A 24,408-nucleotide genomic window follows, 5' to 3' on the forward strand; every position below is an offset into this window, starting at 1 on the left:
AGACGTACGGATATACAGTAGTGAATATAGAGACGAAATAACATGCCGTGTTGAATATGTTTACATGTTGCTTATAATACACCGCCACATAAATGCATAATCAATAGCTCCTGCGGCCCTGCCTGTTTCTCATATGTTTATATGAGTTACCAATATCTAGCAGTTATGTGGTTGTTTTAAATACAAGTGTAATTCTGTTTTGTTTGCTGTAAACGTTTAAGTGCCACTGGTGGTACACCGGCTCCCTCTAGTGGTACATGAAAGAATCACAGACACCGGCTCCCTCTAGTGGTACATGAAAGAATCACAGAATTAAATGTTGAAACTGCATGTTTTTTTATCCTTTCAATCACGGTCCAGTTGCTTTTTTACTTTGATGTACAATTAACTTGTGATTAAGCATTACTTAATATTTTTTTTCTAACATTTTTATTAAACTTGTAGTTGCAATACGTCCCTCCCTCCTCAATTTAAGAGCAGTGTTAATTTCCAAATAATGCAACAGCGATCTAACAAAAATATAAAAAATGCTTTTTTGGCTTAAAACCTCTAAGTATACACACTGAGGCATATGCTACTGTATTGAACGACTAAATACTTTGAAAAAAAAAGTTGGTAATTGGTGTTAAAAGTTTGAGATGAGAAAAAAACTTTTTTTTTTTGATTAAGAGCAATGTGAAACCTCATTTAAAAAAAAATCAAAATATGACAAATGGCAAAAAAGTAAACAATTTTCTGGAATTTTTTTATTAAACAAAACACCCCCCCCCCCCCCCCCACAAAAGTCATACAAGAATTATTCCACTAATTGTCGTCTGTGCCAGCACTCAAGTCTTCATTCCCCAAGCAGATGAAAAAAATGCTGTTAACATTACAAAAAAAAATAATAATTACCACAGGTCACATTGTTTTCATTGAAAAAAAAGTCTTCAAGCAGGGGCAACATCATAGTGACAATAAAAATGGAATTTGATGGACTAAATTAACAAATGCCATTTACTTACACACACGCGCGCGCACATATTCACACAGACACACACACACTGGAGTCCGTCCCAGCAGCTGACTTTGGGTGAGCGGCGGGGTCCACCTTGGACTGGTTGCCAGCCAATCACAGGACACATACAGTAAACTCAACCACTATTGCCAATTTTGAGTGTTTGATGAAGCCAACGCATGCTTTTTGGGGATACGGAAGTTGGCTGGAGTGCCTGGAGAGAAGTTTTCTCCGGGTACTCCGGCAAAGAGCACACAGGAAGGCCGAAGACGCTCCCAAGTGTGAGGCAAAAGTGCCGAGAAACAAAACACGGCGGGATTGTGGGAGCGCGGAAGCCATTTTGTGGGGCGGGTGGGAGACAAAATGGCTCTTGAAACAGAGCTGGCGGCTTTGCCGTCCCGAAAAGATGGCGTCCTCACAGCTCCGTGTGGGCGTCTGAAAGAGACACACAGTCAAGAGAATCATCTGTTGGATGTCTAATAAGAAAAACTCAATCACTTTGTAGATTTCTGTCTATCGTGCTCCCCTAAGGTCGTACCTGTGCTGGGTAACTCTGCTGTTTGGTTCGTTTGTGCGATTTCCTTTTGGACGAGCGTCTGCAGCCGTTTGACTTCCTGGTCGTAGTCGCTCCACTCGGACACGATGCGCACGGCCGCCTGAAGTTTGGGTTCCTTCGTCATCGGGTTGTTACACTACAAACACACACACAAACACACACACACACACAAACACACACAGGCAAATACATACATACAGTATGATGAATGGAAGTTAATGCTGTGTTAACTAGAGCGCCCTCCAGTGGCCGTCAAGTGTATGACAGCCTGCTTATATCTGCTTATGTCTTTGTGTTATTGTTGTGCAGTTTACCAGGTCTATTGTTTTGGCGTTTTTTTTGGACGCGTTGTCACACCACGTCTCGCACCACAACCACTCCTGAGGCAGAGACTTGATGGGCACTTGGTGGATCATGTTGTTGGGAAGATCCTTCCAGAAAAAAAAAAAATAATAATGTTGATTAATTATAAGGTGTACTTTTTGATTGTGATTTTAGCTGAAATTATAACGACACTTTGGCTTTTTAACTCTTTGACTGCCAGACGTTTTCAGAAAAGGGATGCCAGCCGATTTAAGCATTTTGACTGATCTTTCAAGGTCCACAGAAAATTATGTGTTTGGACTATGGAAACACACATACTACCAAATGAAAGATTGGACTCTCTTCTTTCATCAGAAAAAAAAGTTTGTTTCTACCTTATTCCGTTTTTCAGTAATCAACAATAGAAAATGGTTAGTTTCACCTCTGTTTTGAAACAAACGTCTTATAACGTCTTTGGCACTCCTCCCTAGGATTTTACTAAACGTTATTTAACGTTTTTGGCAGTCAAAGAGTTATACTAATGCCAGTTTTTGACATTATGCATAATTTTTTATTATTTTTATATATTTTTTGTTTTGCAAAATTCGCAGGTTGTACAACAATCTAATAATTATATATTTTAAAAAAAGAAGATTTTTTGGAATCTCTCTCGACAGTCCCATGAGAGAAAAAAATAAGCAAAAGAGGGAGCAGAGGCACAAAATGGAGGTGTGTGTGTGCGCGCACCTGGTCCAGGTTGGACAGACTGTTGGGGTCCTGGCTGAGACCTTGGTACTGACCACGCAGTCGATCCCCTGCTGCGATCTTCCGGAACTTCTTCAGGTCCACAACGTAGAGGGCGCTGGAGAGCACGCGGCATGTTGGTGCGTCTGTTTTTGTGTATTTTTCACTTTTCATATTTGTCTTTTGTGTTCTCACGTACCTGATGTGGTATTTGCGTCCTGCCAGGTGACTGGCCCAGTAGCCGGACTTCCAGAATCGATATCCGTCCATCTCCCGTCTGCTCTCGCAGAAAGGCGTGTAGCCGTACGGCGCCCCCTCCAGGTCAAAGTCCCGCAGCCCCTTCAGGTCGGTACGCACGATCTGAAAGGAAATAAATGCAAAGGACTGCACGGACTCCAGGCTGCGATATCAGAATTCCTGCGAGGGTTTTCGTGTCGAGGACCTGGTCTGCGTCCACGAAGAGGATCTTGTCGACGGCGAGCGGGAAGAGGACATCCAGGAAGAGGATCTTGTAGCCCCAGATGATTCTCTGCTTCTCCGTCTGCTGGTGGAGCCAGCGAGGCCACTTGTACTGCACCAGCTCGTACCGGAAGCCGTATTTCTTGGCCATGTGCGGGATGAACTCCTACGGGGGGCGGCGAAAGACGACGAGCGGCGTTCGAGCTTAGCGTGTCTTTATGAAAGGCGGTCTTTATGAAAGAGCGCAACCTTGAAAGTTGGCGACAGGTAGTTCTTGAGGAACCAGAACTTGACGGGCGTGTTGGTGTTCTTCAGGACCGACAGCATCATGATCCTGAGGAAGCGCTCGTACAGGTGACCCGAGGCCAGCGAGAAGATGTTGATGACGTCGTCTTTATCCGGCTTGGCCTCCTCCGTCTTCCCGCCGCCCGTGAAGCCCCTGAGAAGGAGGCAGTTTCAAGGTTGAGCTGATTATTATTATTTTTTTTTAAATGCTTGGTGTACCTCAGGGATGGGAAAACAGCCCACTCTGTTCTTAAAGGGGAAGTCAACCTTAAACATTTCTTGACAATAATATGTTATATGTGACCTCACTAGTCTCAACATGACATTGTGATTAATATTACATTTGTGGAACATAAGTTATGCAGCAAACTCCACACATTTTTATCAATATCAGAAGGCGGCCATTTTGCCACTTGCTGGGAGCAACCAATCACAGCTCACCTGTTTTCTGAAGCTGAGCTGTGATTGGTTGTTACATGAGACCCGAACAACAGTGATGCAAGGTTATTTTAAGAAAACTAACGAAAAAACTAAAACAAAAATTCAAAACACAAGTTAATGAAAAAAAAAATATATATATAAATATATATATTTTTTTTTAAAACAAAAGCTAACTGAAACTACATTTTATGTTTACAAAACTAAAACTATTATTATAGCGAAAATGTCCTTTAGTCTTTGGTAATTAATTAACTCATTCACTGCCGGTTATAGACGTCAAAAATTCATTTGAAATATTTCTATTAGTTTAAAATTTTTTCCACTTTTATTTACAAGAGTATGAAAATCTAGAATTTTTACAGATATAAAATTTGTGATTAATTGTGAGTTAACTCATGAAGTCATGCAATTAATTACGATTTTAATTGCCCGACGCTCCTAATTTTTAATTGTAAATAATAGCATGACTTCAATAGTTAACTCACGATTAATCATAAATTTGATATCTGTTCTAAATGAAAAAAAAATTCCTAGGTTTTCATACTCTTTTTAACAAAAGTGGAAAAAAATGTTAAACTAATAGAAATAGTTCAAATTAATTTTTGACGTCATTAGCCGTCAATAGCAGTGAATAAAATTTAAATGTGATTTTAAGCACTTTTGAACTTTTTCAATGATTATTATTTAACTGCATATACGAATGATCTTGTAAAGTTTGCCCTCTCCTGGCCTGACCTGGTCAGAGACTTCCAGAAGCCGCTGTCGTTCTCCTCGGCGCTGCTGTCGCTCAGCAGCTCCTCGTTGATCTTGTCGGCTTTCTTCTGGACCTGATGGTCACGCACACGCGCGCACGTGGATGGATGATTGAGCGAGAAGAGACGGCGCCGGTTTCACGGCACTCGCACTCACCTTGACTTTAATGATTCGGCTCTTGAAGTTGTTCAGGACCACGATGATGTCGTCCGAGTCCGCCGGCGAGTCCGTGCCGTCGTGACTGTAAAGTTAGCCGGAAGTTAGCACAACAACTGCAAAAAACATGTTGTATTTTTCTCATTTGAAATGCTCATGTTGCTAGGCTACACGTTAGCATAGCAACGGTTAGCATGTTAGCAAGCCCGACTCCCAACAACTCTTATCAAAAAATCCACGTCATCACCTGTAAATCTTATAGATCTCATCAGATCTGCCTTTCCTCAGCTTCAGGTTCCAAGCTCCGGGATTGGCCTTGAGCTGGAAATAACCCTGCACGACACATTTAGTCAAAAAAACGTTTGCGCGCTTCTGACGACAAGCCGGCGATGCGTCCGCGTACGAGGTTTGCCATGACGATGGTGTCCACGATGACGGGTTCGGAGGCGGTGCCAAGCGTGAACTGAAGGCCGCGCGGCGGCTGGCCCGAGCTGACGTCGAAACAGTGACCCTCCAGGAGGAGGTGCTCCAGCTCGTACTGCGCCGCCACCACGTTCTCCACCTGCCGCATCCGCACACAAAACAAGCAGCGTGAGCCGCGTCATAAAATCTCAGCGTCTTTGTCATGGACGTCACCTCCTCCAGGTAGATGTTGTCCAGGTCGTAGCGCGTGCGCACGGACTCCACCATCCAGCTTTCCGGAGTGTTGAGGTTCAGCGTGAAGAGCGGCGACTGAGGCATGTCCAGGAACTGCGCCATTGGGCCCGGCGAGAAGCCGCCGTCCGCCTGGAACGCCAGCTCCGCCTCCAGCACGTAGCGGTAAAAACTGGAGAGGACGCAGGGAAGCAAATTGGCTCAAAAACCAACAACGGTGAGAAATGGAAAATAAATGTGCTTGTTCACATAGTCAGTCAAAAACAGAAGGCACACTTTTGTCTGCTCCAAAGTAAGCAATATATTTATATTATCTGTAAGTAATGTTATGCGTTTTTTAGCTAGTTACCGGAAAAAGCGATATGCTCCACCACGTAACAACTTTATGACTCAACAAAAAAAATCTACAGTCACTTTTGTCTACTCCAAAGGAAGCAATGTAATTGACTTACTTGTAAAATAATGCTAGTTTGTTGTTAGCTAGCTAATAGATAAAGCTACAGTTCCATCTTTAAATTTTTTTAAATAAAATAAATAAAAAAGTCAACAGTCAAGCCGCAGTCTACTCCAAGGACATGTATAAAGGTAGTAATAAATAAAGTAAGTAAAATAGTAAAAAATAAAAAAAAAAACTAAGTAAACAAATAATTATACAAATAAATAAATAATAGTAATAATAATACAAAAAGTAAAATAAATTAATTAATAAAAGTAAGTAAGAGCTGCATAAAGCTTATCAATTGAATTCCTCAAAAATTAACCAGCTCAACTTTTTATTTTCTCTCCAAGTTAACAATGTACTTTATTAACTCATTTGCTCCCAAAAACATAAAAATACGTTCTATTTTTAGATATTAACATGGTATTTATACATTTATGTTTATTTTATTTTATTCTAGAGCATACAGAAGCCTTGGATGCAGCCTCTGAACTGCAGAGAAAGCTCAAAGCAATGGTAGTTGTTACAAAAACGGCCAGCAGGTGGCAGCAGAGTATAAGAGATCAACCAGGGCCATGTTGCAAAAAGGCTTTGTGAATAATGAAGAAACCTAGCTATATTCTAATGCTAATTGCTGCAAAATGGAAACAGATAGAAGTATACTTTTCTTTCCTGAAGAAAGAAGAGAATCTGATCTTTCTTTCTTTTTCCATGTTTTTATAGCAATAGAACATAATATTCTGTGGGCCTTTCAAAGTCAGTCAAAATCCAGTAAACCAGCCGGGAGCGAAGGGGGTTGCTCCAGTGAAAATGGCTGCGAGTGAATGAGTTAATGCCCATGCTGTTGTTAGTCCGCTACCCAAAATGCTAACATGATGCTAAAACGAGCGGCCTAGTTACTACTCGTACCTCTTCAGAGGCATGTCAGACAGTTTGGACTGGCAGTTCATGAAGACGCGCAGATTGACGTTGACCAGTTGCTTCAGAACCTGCAGGGAGACGACGTACGGTGTTCACCAGATGTCGACAGTTGATGGGCGGAGGATCAAGTCAGTCAAGGCTTACCACCAGGAAAGGAGCCAGTTTCTGAGTATCCCGCGTGACGGGATCCACCACGGCTACGATGTCAAAGTAAACGTCTTCCTCCTTGGGACGGATCTTCACAGCGCTGGTGGCAAGCACAACGTTTAGACGTTGCGGGACATCAATGTAGGTCCATTTCTGAGAAGTACTGATAGGCTTGTTTGCTTTTCCGGCCACAAGCTCACCTGTGGCGGTCGTCAGCAAAGCCATACTCGATGCGCGCCTCCCCTTTGGGCTGAGACGAGAGCAGAGCGTCCACCTTCATCACCAGGTCGCTGGCCCTGAGAGAAAGCCAGTATTAAGCTGTCAAAAAGATCTCTGTATCGAAATAATCATTTCAAGAGTAATAAAAAGACGTGACCTACCTGTCCTCTTCAATGCCGAACTGCTGCACTTTGCTTTTGATGCGCTCGCCCGACGTCTTGAGGATGATGCTCTCCAGCAGGAGGAAGTCGTCTTGGTTGAACACCTCGTCGTCCCCCAGAGGGCCGATGATCTGCGGCAGGAAGAAACAAAATGGAACCCGTGTTAAGTGAGGAACAAATCCATCCCCCCCCCAAAAAATACAAGGACTGACTCGTCCGTTGCTGATGACGGCTCTCTGGCCCTTCTTCAGTCTGAGCACGTCTCGGCAGTAGGCGGCGTGGGAAAGCAGGAAGTCAAATTTGTGGCTCTCGTACGCACTCTTGAACAACGACACATCCATCCCCTGACGGAAACATTCACAAAATGTGAACATATTTCATTTATTTGGAAATTACACAACACATATACAGATACAAAGCTGTAAAAAATGATAAATAAACTCTTTCAAATTAATTCATGGTCCGTTTGCCTAAGTCTAACCTAAAGGACAAAAAATTATTTACCAGTAATTATAATTACAATTATTTACAATTTTAAAAAATAATTTATTAGTAATTATAATTACAATTCTTTACAAAAATATTTTTGGGAATTAAGTGTAATATTTGAGTAACATTATAAGAAAAAAATTGTCATTTTAAAATAAGGTTTAAAATCAATTCTACCATAATTAATTAATTTTGACAACACTAGTAAAAATAAATAACTTACTGAAGTAGATAAATCAACTCTTTCAAATTAATTTATGGTCCGTTTGCCTAAGTCTAACCTAAAAGACAAAAATTTATTTACCAGTAATTATAATTACAATTATTTACAAAACTATTTTGGGGAATTAAGTGTAATATTTGATTAACATTATAAAAAAAAATTGTCATATTAAAATAAGGTTTAAAATTAATTCTACCATAATTAATTAATTTTGACAACACTAGTAAAAATAACTAACTGTAGTAGATAAATCAACTCTTTCAAATTAATTTATGGTCCGTTTTAACCTAAAAGACAAAAATTAATTTACCAGTATTTATAATTCCAATTATGTACAAAAATATTTTGGGCAATTAAATTATTTGATTCATCATTACAAAAAAAATCATAATTCAATCATAATTAATTAATTTTGACAGCACTACTAAAAACTAACTAACTAACTAAAGTTGAAAAAAAACCTCTTTTAAATTAATTTATAGTCCGTTTGCCTTTATTTTAGCGCAAGTCTAAACTAAAAGACAGAATCTAATTTAATAGTAATTATAATTACAATTATTTACAAAAATATTTTTGCCAATTAAGTGATTTGATTAACATTATAAAAAATTCATTGTCATTTTAAAATAAGGTTTAAAATTAATTATACCATAATTAATTAATTTTGACAACACTAGTAAAAATAACTAACTGTAGTAGATAAATCAACTCTTTCAAATTAATTTATGGTCCGTTTTAACCTAAAAGACCAAAATTAATTTACCAGTATTTATAATTCCAATTATGTAGAAAAATATTTTGGGCAATTAAATTATTTGATTCATCATTACAAAAAAATCATAATTCAATCATAATTAATTAATTTTGACAGCACTACTAAAAACTAACTAACTAACTAAAGTTGAAAAAAAAACTCTTTCAAATTAATTTATAGTCCGTTTGCCTTTATTTTAGCGCAAGTCTAAACTAAAAGACAGAATCTAATTTAATAGTCATTATAATTACAATTATTTACAAAATTATTTTTGCCAATTAAGTTACTTGATTAACATTATAAAAAATTAATTGTCATTTTAAAATACAGTTTAGAATTAATTCAACCATGATTTATTAATTTTGTCAACACTAGTAAAAATAAATAACTTACTGAAGTAGATAAATCAACTCTTTCAAATTAATTTATGGTCCGTTTGCCTAAGTCTAACCTAAAGGACAAAAATTTATTTACCAGTAATTATAATTACAATTATTTACAAAACTATTTTGGGGAATTAAGTGTAATATTTGATTAACATTATAAAAAAAAATTGTCATATTAAAATAAGGTTTAAAATTAATTCTACCATAATTAATTAATTTTGACAACACTAGTAAAAATAACTAACTGTAGTAGATAAATCAACTCTTTCAAATTAATTTATGGTCCGTTTTAACCTAAAAGACAAAAATTAATTTACCAGTATTTATAATTCCAATTATGTACAAAAATATTTTGGGCAATTAAATTATTTGATTCATCATTACAAAAAAAATCATAATTCAATCATAATTAATTAATTTTGACAGCACTACTAAAAACTAACTAACTAACTAAAGTTGAAAAAAAAAACTCTTTCAAATTAATTTATAGTCCGTTTGCCTTTATTTTAGCGCAAGTCTAAACTAAAAGACAGAATCTAATTTAATAGTCATTATAATTACAATTATTTACAAAAATATTTTTGCTAATTAAGTTATTTGATTAACATTATAAAAAATTAATTGTCATTTTAAAATACAGTTTAGAATTAATTCAACCATGATTTATTCATTTTGTCAACACTAGTAAAAATAAATAACTTACTGAAGTAGATAAATCAACTCTTTCAAATTACTTTAAGGTCCGTTTGCCATTATTTTAGCACAAGTCTAACCGATAAGACCAAAACATTTATGTATAATAAATGAGATAGTTTACCAGTATTGCAATACAGATTCATGTATTTCGTGTTTGTTAAATATTAAATGAGAAGAACATCTTGAAAAAATGATTGCATATTAAATTTCAATTATAATATTGAGGAGGAAAAAAATTGCCAGAACATGTAAACAAACGAGCGAGATGAACTCACCCCAACAGCAAACTCTGCGACGTCGGTTCCTTTGTGCAGCGCCGCTGCCGTTTCCTCCTTGGCCATCTTGGTGATGAAGTTCTTGGCGTTGTTGGCGGACTGCGTCTGCATGGCGGCCCAGATGGAGCGAGTCACTCGGCTCGACTCGGCGGACGGCTCGGCCGACGGGTTGCTGATCAGGCCAAGTCGCACGTTGTTGCTAGTTTTCTGTCGGCGGCGAGAAACGGCAACGTCAGCAGATCTTGGAAAGGTGTCATGGAAAATGGTTGTGCTTTTTTGTCTGTTTTTATTCGATGAAACAGGTCAAATGAAGAAGATAAGCCGTCATGTTGAGGATAAATAGGATAAAGTCACCATGTGTCTGATGGCATCATAGAGGAGGCGGCGTCCTGAAGGCGTGTCAAAGTCTCCCACCACCCAGAAAGTCACAGGCCGGATGTAGCCATCATCTGGCAAGCGGAGACAGAAGAAAAAGTTACACGATTTGTTGACAAGATGTGTGTGTGTACCTCAGGGGGCGCGTACTTGTGTTTTCAAGGGTCTCAATTCATTTCATAGATAAGGTAAATAAAAATAAAAAGAAGAAGTTGGATGTAGATGTAAGATATTGGGGGTAATTAAATACAATAAAAATACATACATTTTAATATGTAAAACTGTTTATTTTAGTCATCTAATATTCATTAATGCTCGATACAATTATTTTAAAATGACCCTTACAAAAGCACAGGCAGAAATTAATTTACCAGTAATTATAATTACAATTATTTACTAAAATATTTTTGGTAATCAAATTATTTGATTAACCATTATTAAAAAAAAAAAAATTCTCATTTTAAAATAATGTTCAGAATTAATTCAATCATAATTAAGTCATTTTACACACGTTAAATGTATATCACTGGTCACAATTTTGTAAATTTCAGATTTTTCCAAAAATATATAGTGTTGTTTAGTCCACTCATGTGTGTCATTTCTACAAATTATTATTATTATTAAATCTGAAGTGTTGAAAATAACTAATTATTTTTAACTCATTCACTCCCAGCCATTTTCATTGAAGCAACCCCCTTCGCTCCCGGCTGTTTTGCTGGATTTTAACTGATTTTGCAAGGCCCACAAAGTACTGCGTTCTGTTGCTATAAAAACATGGAATCTACGAAAAAAGAAAGATTAGAGTCTCTTCTTTCATCAGAAAAAAAAATATTTCCATCCGTTTCCATTTTGCAGCAATTAGCATTAGAATATAGCAAATTTTCATCATTATTCACAAATCTGTTTAAAACAGTGGGGAAAGAGCTTTTTGCAACATGGCCCTGGCTGATCTCTGCTGCAAGCTGCTGGCCGATTTTATAATAACTACAATTGCTTCAAGCATTCTTTTCAGTTCAGAGGCTGCATCAAAGCCTTCTGTATGCGCTAGCATTAAAAAAAAACCATATAAATATGTCTTTGGGAGCATGGTAATATTTAAAATAGAACGTGTTTATACATTTTTGTGAGCAAATGAATTAATGATACAATGCTATTGGTTGAACAAACATGCCATTTTTGGGAAAAGTGGCTATTTTTTCCAGTACAAGGTTTTGGCCCGACGCCAGCGATATGTAAAACTTAAGTTCATGAATCTTTTCCATTATTTAAAAAAAATAAAATAATTACAATTACCTACTTACCAAATCTAATAATTTAACTCTTTGACTGCCAGACGTTTTCAGAAAAGGGATGCCGTGGGTGCCAGCCGATTTAAGCATTTTTGACTGATCTTTCAAGGTCCACAGAAAATTATGTGTTTGGACTATGGAAACACACATACTACCAAATGAAAGATTGGACTCTCATCTTTCATCAGAAAAAAAAGTTTGTTTCTACCTTATTCCGTTTTTCAGTAATCAACAATAGAAAATGGTTAGTTTCACCTCTGTTTTGAAAAAACGTCTTTTAACGTCTTTGGCACTCCTCCATAGGATTTTACTAAACATCATTTAACGTTTTTGGCAGTCAAAGAGTTAAGACAAATCTCTTGATAGTTTAAACGTACAGTGGGCAAAAGCGCAACAGGCGGTGGAACAACTTAAGCACTACATTCATGCTCCCTACGTGAAGATGGAGAAAAAGATACAAGTTAGTTAAAAGTTGAGTACATTAGCAGGTAGACCTCAATGGACAATGTCATGCCTAATGAGCCACGATGTGCGAGCGATGATGCGAGGATGGACGAGCGGCACTACAGGGGATAATGAGGAGGTGATTACCATGCCGGTTGGTGGTGGTCAGCGCTGGCGCGGGAAACATTTTAAAACACGGGGACGGAGCGGAAGAGGAGGAAAGAGGAGGAGAGGACATGAGGAGCGTTCGGGCTTGAAGGTAACTGAATCCGTCTTCACTGGGGCGCTTCTCAAAACGCCACTAAAAAGTCCCCTTTTTAAAAGTGCTGACCTTTCTTGGTCATGTAATTGATGCTGTTGGCCACGGCCGTGCTCTTCTCCCGAGTGTCCAGAGTGGAGAAGCGAGCGTAATCGTCCACAAAATGGTTGTCTAGGGAGAAGAGGGAGAAGAAAAAAAAAAGGCAGGACATTATTACGTTGGCGGTTTTGCAAGAGGCTCCCTGATGACACCGAGGGACGATTATTGAAATGGTGTCGTGTGAAATCACTGGTGTCGGAGAGGTCCAGGTAGGTTCTGGCGGTGGACAGCACTCGGGAGTTGATGCGAGGGACCACGTTGGGCTGGTTCATGATGAAGTCAACGACATCGTGATCGGTGGCCAGTTCTCCCTACAAATGAACATCACTTATGATCAATTAGAAAAAAAAAAAAAGCGCAATCCCTTGACACCAACGTTCAATTAAACTTGCTTCCAAACTAGAAAACTAATTGTTTTCTTTCTCTGCTGTCAGCCAATCAGCAGCGGGCGCAGTCCCCTGACTGTTAGCTCAGCATTGGATCTCATTACTTTACTGCAAGTCAGCACAGCGGAGATTAAAACAAGTCATTAGGAGACATCATTAGCAAACAGCGTCTCAAATTACAAGGTTGCCAACTGCCAAACCGTCGCACACAAATGACTGAATAACCAGGATGAAGGCACCTGTACTCAAATGTGCATCTTCTATATTCAACGCTGAGTTATTCGCGACTGAAATCTTTAACAATCATCATCTGTTTTGAGATATGAGAAAGTCCGACTTATGCATTTTGAACATGTATTTAAGTCTTTTTTTTTTTGCTATGGATTCAACGGCTTTTAAGACTTTTCAAGGATCTGAAGGAACCCTAACTATACAGTACACTGCAAAAACTGAATTCCTAAGTAAGATATAATTTCTTAAATTGTAACCTAAATTTACTTATTTTGCTTTGGCAAGTTATATTTACTGAAAATAAAATTGGCAGACAAGATCATTCTGCTTATTTTTAGGATACTTATTATTCAATTCATTCACTGCCATTGACGGTTATAGACGTCAAATATTCATTTGAACTATTTCTATTAGTTTAACATTTTTTTCCACTTTTGTTAACAAGAGTATGAAAACCTAGAATTTTTGGGGGGACATTTAGAACAGATATAAAATTTGTGATTAATTGCAAGTTAACTCATGAAGTCATGCAATTAATTACGATTAAAAAATGTAATCGCCTGGCGCTCCTAATTTTTTAATAATCTTTTCTTTTCTTTTTTTTAATGGCGATTAAATTTTTTAATTGTAATTAATCGCATGACTTCAATAGTTAACTCACAATTAATCATAAATTGTATATCTGTTCTACATGTACAATCAAATAATTCTAGGTTTTCATACTCTTGTTAACAAAAGTGGAAAAAATGTTAAACTAATAGAAATAGTTAAAATACATTTTCGACATCAATAGCCGTCAATGGCAGTGAATGAGTTAATTATCTTATTTGATCAAGCAGTCTTGGCATCGAGTCAGCCAGTTTTCAGTACTGTGAGGCTAAAAACAAGCATTTGACACATTTTAGATTCACAGATTTTTCTTATTTTAAGATTTTACGTAATCCAGTAATAAGATGGATGGAAAAAAATACAAGTCTGTAAACAATCAGACAAAAGTGCAATATAGCTCTTCAGTGTCAGCATTTTTTTCTTGTGTGAAAATCATCCGTTCAAGTGGTTCGTTTTGTTATATTGACTAAGCTCATTTTTCCTCTTTCCAGTAAATGCACTACCAGCTCAGTGGTCTAGTGTCTGCCCTCAGACTGGGAGGTTGTGGGTTCAATCCCTGGCTGGATCATACCAAAGACAGTTATTGGCCAATTGTAAATGATTTTTTAGAAAATATTCAATATTACCGGTACTTCTTTTTAGTCTAAAAACGCTATTTTCAAGACCACTGTGGTTGATATGGAACTAGTATTATTTTCTTATTTTTCAAAATCTTACAGGTAAATGTAAGTCAAATTTTCTTGTTCTGTTGGCAGATAAATTTGCTTATTTGAAGTAATAATTTTCTTATTCTACAATATTTTTTTTTGCAGTGTACTCGCATGTGCTCCAACTGACCAGGTAGACGGCCCTCTGATAGAAGGAGGTGGTCTCCAGGATCTTCTGCATGGTGACGGTCTCCAGTTCGTCCGGCTCCAGGTGCTCGCGCTGGTACGGTATTCCGTTGTACATGACTACCGGCAACGGGCCCACCCCCGTCTGCTCATAGTACGCCCGTCCTTCCTGCACACGTGGACACAAACAGCGAATTAGCAAACTGGATTCAATTGTGAAGAAAAGCATCGTCTCACCTTTCTGTTGTTGTCGTAGCTGGAATCTGCTCCCAGGACGCTGCTGACCTCCACGTAGGGGAAGCGCTTCTCCAGAACTTGAATCACATTGGTGACGGTCAGTCGGCCACCAGGAGGGACGCGGTTGAACATCTTGAGGAGGACATGAAAATAAAAACGAGATGATGTGACAACGACGCTATCACGTCTCACGGTCGGAGGCTTGGACTCACCGAGATGACGGCGTCGAAAGCATTGTGGCTGTCCACCTCGTCGCTGATGTAGTTGTAAGTCCGCAGCAGGGCCACGCCCGCGTCCTGCATGCCGTCGATGTTGTCTTCATCCGACACCACAAATACAAGCCCGATCCTACGAAACATACCCACAGCATATGCGGTCCTCTTCATCAGCATTCGCACAAGATGGCGGGTGCAGACATTTTAAGTTCAAGGTCCTCGCAAACATGCCTGATTAAACTCAGAAATTGATTTTCATAAATTGATGCCGAAAAGGCCTGGTAGTGTGGCGCTCATATCTCTAAAATGTCATTGTAATTATAGAGTAATAAATATTACACTTTCCATTTTGGATAATAATAAATGAAACATAAACTTGTTCCATTTCATTCCATATTCACTTCATAATCTACTAGAATTTTGTCTTCAATGGTTTTAATAATTAAAGCGTGGTATGAAGTATGGCATTTATATTAATATAATGATATAAATGAAATATATTCTCATTCCGGGGTATAAAGACTGCCACAAAGAGTGAAAAAATAATTGATGTCCCTCTGACACGGTTTATAATTACGTATAGAAACCAAACTACTACTTTTCAGAAAGTATTATCAGGCTCCTCCCGTCACTTCAACAGAGTCCCCCCCCCCCCCCCCTTTAAAAAAAAAATGCAAAAATGCGAACAGGCAAGGGTGACATTTAATTTTTTTATTTTTTTTAAAGGCCACTTAATTCATTCACTGCCATAAATTCATTTTAACTATTTCTATTCATTTAAAATGTTTTCCCCACTTTTGTTAACAAGAGTATGAAAACCTAGAAACATTTTTATTCTACATTTAAAAGATTAAAGAAAAGAAAATATTACTAAAAATCAGGGGCGTCAGGCGATTAAAATTTGTAATCGTAATTAATCGCATGACTTCATTAGTTAACTCACGATGTTATATCTGTTCTAAATGTACAATACATTTTTTCCAGGTTTTCATACTCATATTAACAAAAGTGGAAAAAAAAAAAGTTAAATGAATAGAAATAGTTCAAATGAATTTTTGACTTCTATAGCCGTCAATGGCAGTGAATGAGTTAATCATGACTACTTAAAAAATAAATAAAAAATAAATCAATAAATGATTGGTCAACTAAAAGCATCTACCTGAGTGGGATGTTGTTTGAATAGAACATCTCTGCAACACTTAGCAGCTCCACAGCGTTCTCTTGAGTCGGATCCAGAATGATCACCTACACACATACACAATAAAATTCAGTGTTAAGATTTGAGATTAGGATTCACTCCAGTTTGGTTTGGTCGGCGGCGTCCTACCAGATTGTGGAAGTTCTTGCGAATCTGCCGAATCACTCCCGGGAAGGTGGGTCTGAGCAACTCCTGAACATTGTAGGGCCACGAGCTGTAGCGATGGTCTGTCTCCAGGTTGTTAATCCACTAAAACACACAAACGACAACATATACACGCACTGACGATTATCTGCGGAGCGCACGAGGCTCTTACGCTGATGGCGGGGTTGCGGATGTCAACGGCGTAGTCGGAATCCGACGGCTGCACGTTGAGCTTCAGGATGTCGTGGATGTAGGGCGTGTCGATGAGCAGCGAACGCAGACCCTCCATCACTTGCGCTTCGCTGCGCAGGACCTCAAACACACTAACAAGCATGTGACAGTTCAGAGTTTGACCGATAAAAGTGAAGAAAAGGGGGATGGAAAATGTCTTTGCATTACAGCACGTTGATATTTGAGTCAAGAAGACAGTGTTTTATTTCATATTTTTATTGTTGTGTATACAAAGACTAAACTTATATGGACTTTGTTACAAGTTTATTTTTGGATATCATTTTTTTTTCATCTTTGCATTGATGTGGATGTTCTTGCAACACAATCCAAAATGTCCTCTCATAATAAGTTCAGACAGTGCCTGATCTGTTTTAAAGTAGGGGTAGTGGTTAGCAAAATCTGTCTCACAGTTAAGAGGTCCCGAGTTTGAATCTCTGTTTTCGGCTTGCATGGTCTTCCTCTCATATTCCAAAAAAACATGCATTTTAGACTACATTCACACTGCAGGCAAATAAATGCAACCCAGATTGGATTTTTCTGCCCAAATGTGACTTTTTTTTTTATGTCAGTGTGAACTGAGGGTAACACAAGAGTAGATTTTCACTCCCGTGCTATTACACTCCCACAGCAAAAATTTTGTCCCGTCCCAGTAATGGACAATAGTAAAAATAAATAAATAAATAATCCTGTCTCGTCCCAATCCTGTGATTAAAGGTATCATGCAGGAACCCCGCGGGCATCCTGTGACCTGCGCGATTCCCGAAAAAATGTCAGACTCTAGTGTGTATATGCCCAAGGTTTTTGGATTGAGGTCGCAATTGATATCTAATGTGAACGCTTACTCAATAAAATCCGATTTCACCCAAATCGAAATTGAGCATTGACACCTGCAGTTAGGTTTCACTTGAGACACTAATTTGTAAACCCAGTGTGAACGGATAGCTACACAGAATAAAACTTTGTGTGAATACCTGAAGATGTCTTGTGAGTCGAGATCAATGTGAAGCCCGTTGATAAAAAGTGCCGAGTCGCCCGGATGCAGCCCCAGCGTTCCTTTGAAGAACTGAAAGAAGAGGGAATCACTAAATAAAATAACCTGGTAACAACCTTTACACCAAGTACCACTCTAAAAAAAATACTCCAAGTACCAACATCATGTCAGACATTAAAATACAGCTGATGCCGACAATCATCACTAACAAGCGCCGTCAGCTTTGCTCCGGCGTCCGTTAGTTGAGCAATTCCAACCACGAGCTAAACAAGCTAATTACCGCCTGCGTGACATTGCCGGAAGTCACTGCCTGCCGGCGGTTAAATCTCATTAGGGAGAGACGACGTCGTCAGTTTAATCAAAATTGCGATCGCCTCAATTACAACAGGACGCCGTGAACACAAATAGTGCGCGTCCTGCTCAAACGGCGTGTTGACGGAAAATGTCACGCGGGTGTGCACGTGTTCATATTTCTTCAAATAATAACGCCTCCATAAAAGTGGTGGCGGTCCTAATTTTGAGATATTTCCCCTTGGACTCTAGAGAGGAGGTCTTGCGGAGGTTCTGTGCAATAATGGTTTGTTTGAGACCATTTTTTTTCCCACTGACCTGAATCTGTTGCTTTCAAAGACATCAGTCCAACAAAAAAATGACACAAACACAATCAAAAATGATTTGGTGGACCGTTTCACATTCGTTGTAAACAATAGGCAGAGTTAGCCAGTTCCTCGATGATGATGTCATCTTTACCTGAATTTTCACTTCAATTTTTGGATCAACTTTTGGAATCAAGGCAACATCTGACGCTGAACACATGCAAATTACCGCAGTAGGGAAGGTTTAAATCAATATCAAAGCCACGACCGTTTCTCAATCGCTCTGACTTGGTCAAACGACAAGAAAGGTCTGTTTACGAATGGTGCAATTGGACATCGTGCATGTCAAATTTGGCCTCCATAAGCAGACTTTTTGAAACAGCTTTCAAGTGGCCGGTTCCAAGTGGTACCTTCTGGTTTTCGGCGATCTCTTTGCGTGTCTCAGCGCTGACCACCGTTTTGGTGATGGACCTACGAGGGGGTGAAAAGACGCACATTAGAGACAATATTTTTTATGAAAACCACTTGTAGGCTATAAATGTAAAGATACCACATGAAAAGTCCACTGAGTGTGACAATGTATTTTTATGCCGCTGTGCCAACTATTTTATCGAACCTTGAAAAGGTAGCATGTTGACAAACCGAGACAAAACATGAAACCTTCCTTGAACTTCCAAGCAGTAGATGCCATTATGCGTCTGTGTGTGCTTATTCTTGACCTGGCCTTGGTGGGGAAGTTCTGACTTAGGTCCTTCATGACATTAAGGGCATCCACAGCTGGAGCGGCCAGGATGCGAGCAGCCGTCTGGAAACTCAGGTCTGAAAAAGGAGATGTGCAAAAAGTGGAGAGGGAAATAAATAAATAAATAAAACAATCTATTTTTGGAAAAAATATCTGCCTCAAATAAAAACCAAATATCAAAATTTATAGAAACATGGTCTACGTATATAGAATTTTTTAACCTAATTCTGGTTACTTAATTCTGTCTGTTAGCGAGAGCCACCACATCGTGATAACTTACATTGACGTTTCTGCATTTGGCAATTTATTATTATATTAGATTATTAGTATGGGATTTTTTTTTAATGGGCTTTAGGTGAACTCATGAATACACACACGCACACACGCACGCACATACGCACGCACATGCTCACCCACATACAAAAAAAAATAGTATATATATATTTAAAAAAAAAAACATTTTTATTAATTTTTTTAATTTATTTGTTTTTTAAAAAAAGGAGAGCAATGATGATGTCAAATCGAATGAACAATACTGAGCTCTCCTGAAAAACAAAACAAAAAAACCCAATCTATTTTAACTCATTCACTGCCATTGACATCCCAAATCATGTTATCTGGACTTTTCCCCTGGATCAAGAACGACGGCTGGACGCTTAAGTTATCACATTAATTATAGACAAAATAATATCTTCTTAGCGCTAACCAGCCCTGGCAAAGTTGCAGATAAAAACCCGACGCCCACATGGCACTTTGAAAGCGCTGCTCCCCCCCCCTCCCCCTCCCGTGGACACTTCAGTCAAAGCAACCCGAGCGGCCTTGCGGAGGCAGGCAGCACCGTCCAAGCATCCTGGAACGCATACAACTGGAGAAAGTTGAAAGAAATTGTGGCAGTAGATTATTTAAAGGATGCTGTAAAACGTGAATCAATGCGGCTTTAATGCTGCAGCCGACTCATATCTCCCCAAAGATATGACGTCTTGACGATCGACCTCGCTTTATTGATTGGAGGGTCTGTGGATGTGAAAAACCAGCATATAGATATTTGCTTGATATGATACGGCTAGGAAATCATATTATCATTTGAGGTGAATGAACAAGCGAGTGTTTTACGACGTGCGACTTCTCCGCTGCCGGTGAAAAGTCCCCATTTGTCAACTTTGTCGACAAACTAATGGACGCAGAGCCGCCGCGCCTCCTCGGCGGGTATTTACAATGTTGTAAAATTGATTCCCTCAAAATGGAAGTGGCAGATATAATGCTGGCAGGTGTTAAACTGCAAGCTGAGGATGTGTTTCATTCCTGCCGCCTGCTTGGTGACTGTTACTTTATGTTTGGAGCACTTTTTCTAACATTTGTTTGGATATGATGAACATTGCAATCTCACAAGGTCGAACGGCATGCGTGCTTTGAATGGGAAGTGACCGAGCTTGATCTTTTGGAATCACGAATAAATGAGTCACCTTGAGTGAGCTGCCTGTTTTTCGCAGTGTTGCTAGAATAGATGCCAAAAAGCCAAAGAAAAAGCAAAGTCTACTTTGAATTAGGCACCCCTTTTTTGGAGTGCCACAAAAAAAAAAAAAAAAAAAAACACCATCGAAAAATCTATCCACACAGTACAAGTCACCTGTTGGATTGGGCCGCTTACTAATTTCACGGTAACTGTGGTTTTAAGGTCAGTTTCAAAACCGGGGTGGGGGGAAATTGTCACAAGTCAGTGAACCTGACAACTTTTACTCTTTTGAAAAAGATGGCTCTTTTGGGAATTGGTAGAGGAATGATATTATGTCATCTGAAGTGACTGCTGGAGAAGACAATACCACCAATATGAAAATCATATTTACAAAAACACCCATCACTTATCACCAAATTCTAAGTAATGTTAATATATTAGTATGACACTGCTTTAAAAATGAACATTTAGACACACAGTCGCACGCACGCACATACAAAAAAAAAAAAAGCGCAATGATGATGACAATGAACAATACTGAGCTCTCCAGAAAAAAAACAAAAAAACATTTGCAACTTCTCAGGATTTTCCATAGTTAGCCAAATTATCATGTGACCATCATTTTGAAAACAGTGTCGCAAAAACATCCAAAACATAACACAAAAGTATATGCAAGAGATGGACAAGGAGCTTTGACTTTTCGAAGTTCCACTGGACACGGGACTGAGACCCACCTTGCATTTCCCAAACTTTGAGCGGCGCCATTTCATTGGTGCTTTCCACTAAATGTTTCCTCAGCTCCTTCAGCTGTTCTTTCAGTTCTGGGTAGAGTGTCCTGGAGATACACAATGCCACTGATAAAATGTTCTTACTCTGTGGCGAGGAGCTGCATAGCGAAGAGTGTTTGGCTCACTTGAGTCGGCCGAAAAGGAAGCCCTGGACCTCGTCCACCGGATCGTTCTCTCTGATCATCGTGGCGTTTACCTCTGCCCCTAAAACAACATTCTATGAACTAACTGTTGTGGGTGTACATATAATGTTGTGTTGTGTGTGTTTACCTTGGACTTGCGTGTCATCCTTGGCCTTGTACTCCTGGTTTTTGATGGCCAACTCCACGCCATAGCCGGAGAGAAAGACCCTGTTTGTGCTCGGATTCTACCGGGAAAGGATATAGACATTTTGAAAACAGTTTAGAACGGCCATCTATTATCAATGAATGGTCCTAAACTGGCAATGCATCATAAAAAATATATAATTGACTCCAGAAGGAGCAGCACAATGGCGATTCAATTGAAGCAAAAAAAAAAATTTCCATTGTCGTTGTTATGAATTACAAGAATGGACACGAAACAAATTAAACTTGTATTTCAAGGCACCATTATACATGTTAATATGATCTGTGAAAAAAATAAAATCAGGCCTCTCTGGCCCCATCTTGTTTAATTTGATCCACAAGTAACAAATCAAACCTGAGGAAAAACAATCAATCAGACGGAGAGGAGAGGAGATGATTTCTTTCACAAATCATTTTAAGCATGTACTACCAAGGTCAGGTCATAATGACACTTTTCCCAATTCTGACAAAAATAAACTTTTTGAAAATTGCCAACTCCCCCCTCAAGACAGTCGCTGACAATTTAAAATATCAAACTGACACAAAAGATGGCTATCTCAGACTTAGACACAAATGTAGCCCAGAGGGAATGACAGTTGAGAAACCTACAGCAACATAATGACGGAGCACATATGTTGCCAAGCCTTCATCAACTTTGTCCACGCCAGCCAGGTGAAGTTCCCGGAAATGAGCTTTCCCCAACTCCGCGTACAGGATGACGACGGGAGCGTCTGACTTTGATCCGGGATATTTATGGTCGCCTTTGAAAAGATAAGGCTTCGGCCTGTGAGGGAGACAGTCAATTATTATCAGGAGTCTTGGCACTTCAATTAATTTCTGTTTGTCGTTACCTTCCTGGCGCTGTTTTCAGGAGTGCTTCCAAAGTGTCGGGATCGCACGTTTTCTCTCCATGGACGTTGAAAAAAGCTGAACAGCCGGCAGGAGGAGGCTCATTGGACGCAATCTAAACGCACGGCAGGATTATTAAATGCTGGCTAAAACACAATCATAACAACAACAAAAACAACAACAACAAAACCGTTAAATTGCTGATACCTGCTGGAAGGAGTGCACTGTTGCCGAGTAGGCTCTGAGGGACAGGGCGAACTTGAGCATGTTCACTTGGACAGAGCTGAGCAAGGTGCTCGCTTTCTGCACTATCAGCTCATAATACGCCTGGTCGGTGTCGCCTGGAGAACAAGAAGCAAACAAGGCATTCAGCTAATTTTTTACATCGCAACAACAGACAAAAAGTCAACATCTTAAAGCTTGGAAAATTGAGATTTTGAGAGATATTTAGGGAAAATATCCCTTAAAGTGAAAGTCAAGTCATTTTTTTTCTTTTCACTAATATGTTCTATGTGCCTCACTTAGGAATGGGCCAATAGTAGCCTGACGGTATGAGAACAGTCGCATTATCATGGTATTAAATTTAGAGATCTAAAATGTCTTCTTTTTGGGGTAAATAAAAAGACAGATTTTTTCCATTGAACACAATCTATTTTATTTTTCAACATAATATAGAATATTATTTCCATTAAGATAAGAGAAAGAAACATGAAGGTTCTTTTTCTGTTTTAATTCTTCTTGTTAAGCACAGTATCCCATCACTGGTGAGCTACCTTTAGAACAGACCGGTAGGCTGCTCATGTCGTCATTGGGACTAATTAGTACCCGCTGACACCATGTTATTTTTTTTTAAATAAATTAAGGACAATGCACATTAAATCGACACAGCAAAAAGGCATCTGTGTATGCTCTCCTCTGGTCCCACCTCACATTGCCTATATCACAGCTCAACCGTTTCCTACATTTGGCCACCTTCCACTATAATAACAAATACTCTCTCAAGTGAATAGCTTTCGCTCACCATCGTGCTCTTCTATGCTATGACTGGCTTCAACGAAGTCCCAGAACTTCTCCTGGCTCTCCTCTGCCAGGAACTCACTGAAGAAGACAACACAAAATACATTTGCAATGAGTTTTAAAGTGAACATTAAAACAAGAATTTTAAACGTGGTGGGGTTTTTTTTTCACCTGGCTTCCAGCAGTAGAGGTGTGTCGGCCCACTTGGCCGTGAGAGTGGTGGTGACAGCCTTGGAGTCGGCCCCACCCCCGGAAACAGTGACCGGCAAAAATAGTGAGATCCACAGAAGCCACATCGTCCAGCCTGCAACTGGCAGGAGACATTAGAGGAAACTTGAGGACATGAACAGGAGACAGCAATGTCGTCAATATCGCTAGCTAGCTAATTAAGGGCTGAACATTTGATCAAATTCAGATGGACATCACATAATGCAATTTCAGTTGGTTCATTAAAGAGTCAGACTCTATAATGATAACATTTTGTGTGACTACATTTATTCTAACAGGATGTCGTGTGGGTGCACCAGCAGTTTCGCTTGTAAACAGAAAGACGCTACGGCTTCTAACCAATAGGAGCTCTCAGCGTGGCCCCTTCATCCAATGACCGCACAGTTTGTTCGTCCTGTCACTTTATGCTGTCGCGTTATTAGCGTCAATGCGTTGAAAGACAGCAACATCAAATGACTAATGAACACCAACCACAGGCGTCTTACATTGTTGTTACAAAGAAACCAATGGCGGCGCGTTCACAACAACTGGAATGCTAAGGCTAGCCGCAGAGACTAGCTAGCTCTCTCAGCTAACAGTAAGACATCATTTAAACCGTTTTCGTCTGTACGCAGCGCGATTAAGACGAGATATACATTTTCCTATATAACCAGGAGTTAGGCGATAGTTTGTATGTAAAAGTAAGGCTTTATTCTCCTCTCCTCACCGAAGCCGGCTTCGTAGCTTCCTGGAATCATGATTTGCCGGAGAGTAGGTGGGGTCCTTCTCAGGGGAGGGTTTAGGTAGCCAATACGTTAGCCTGATCAAAAA

General features: G+C 39.2%; 1 protein-coding gene across 2 annotated transcripts; it reads right to left on the bottom strand.

Annotated features, from left to right (window-relative positions):
- Positions 1-780: 780 nt before the first annotated feature.
- On the bottom strand, positions 781-24,408 carry uggt1 (UDP-glucose glycoprotein glucosyltransferase 1). Of its 2 annotated transcripts, XM_077559994.1 has the most exons (40): positions 24,305-24,408; positions 23,542-23,680; positions 23,375-23,451; positions 22,561-22,694; positions 22,356-22,468; positions 22,114-22,288; positions 21,449-21,545; positions 21,304-21,382; positions 21,125-21,225; positions 18,915-19,014; positions 18,606-18,666; positions 17,580-17,671; positions 16,550-16,700; positions 16,363-16,482; positions 16,195-16,280; positions 15,033-15,168; positions 14,821-14,952; positions 14,588-14,752; positions 12,715-12,835; positions 12,498-12,596; positions 12,314-12,337; positions 10,413-10,507; positions 10,059-10,265; positions 7,448-7,579; positions 7,236-7,366; positions 7,056-7,151; positions 6,853-6,955; positions 6,697-6,776; positions 5,331-5,520; positions 5,098-5,256; positions 4,942-5,027; positions 4,695-4,779; positions 4,521-4,612; positions 3,309-3,498; positions 3,043-3,225; positions 2,800-2,960; positions 2,604-2,718; positions 1,868-1,984; positions 1,536-1,689; positions 781-1,432 (listed from the first exon to the last, which is right to left on the bottom strand). In XM_077559994.1, exons 1-40 carry the CDS (start codon positions 24,333-24,335, stop codon positions 1,413-1,415), a joined length of 4,629 nt encoding a protein of 1,542 aa, XP_077416120.1. In that variant the 5' UTR covers positions 24,336-24,408; the 3' UTR covers positions 781-1,412. The 2 variants fall into 2 exon arrangements, with proteins under 2 accessions (XP_077416120.1, XP_077416121.1); XM_077559995.1 differs by lacking the exon at positions 12,314-12,337.

The sequence above is a fragment of the Vanacampus margaritifer genome, chromosome 1, assembly GCF_051991255.1.
Source record: "Vanacampus margaritifer isolate UIUO_Vmar chromosome 1, RoL_Vmar_1.0, whole genome shotgun sequence".
In the NCBI taxonomy this organism is placed as follows: domain Eukaryota; kingdom Metazoa; phylum Chordata; class Actinopteri; order Syngnathiformes; family Syngnathidae; genus Vanacampus; species Vanacampus margaritifer.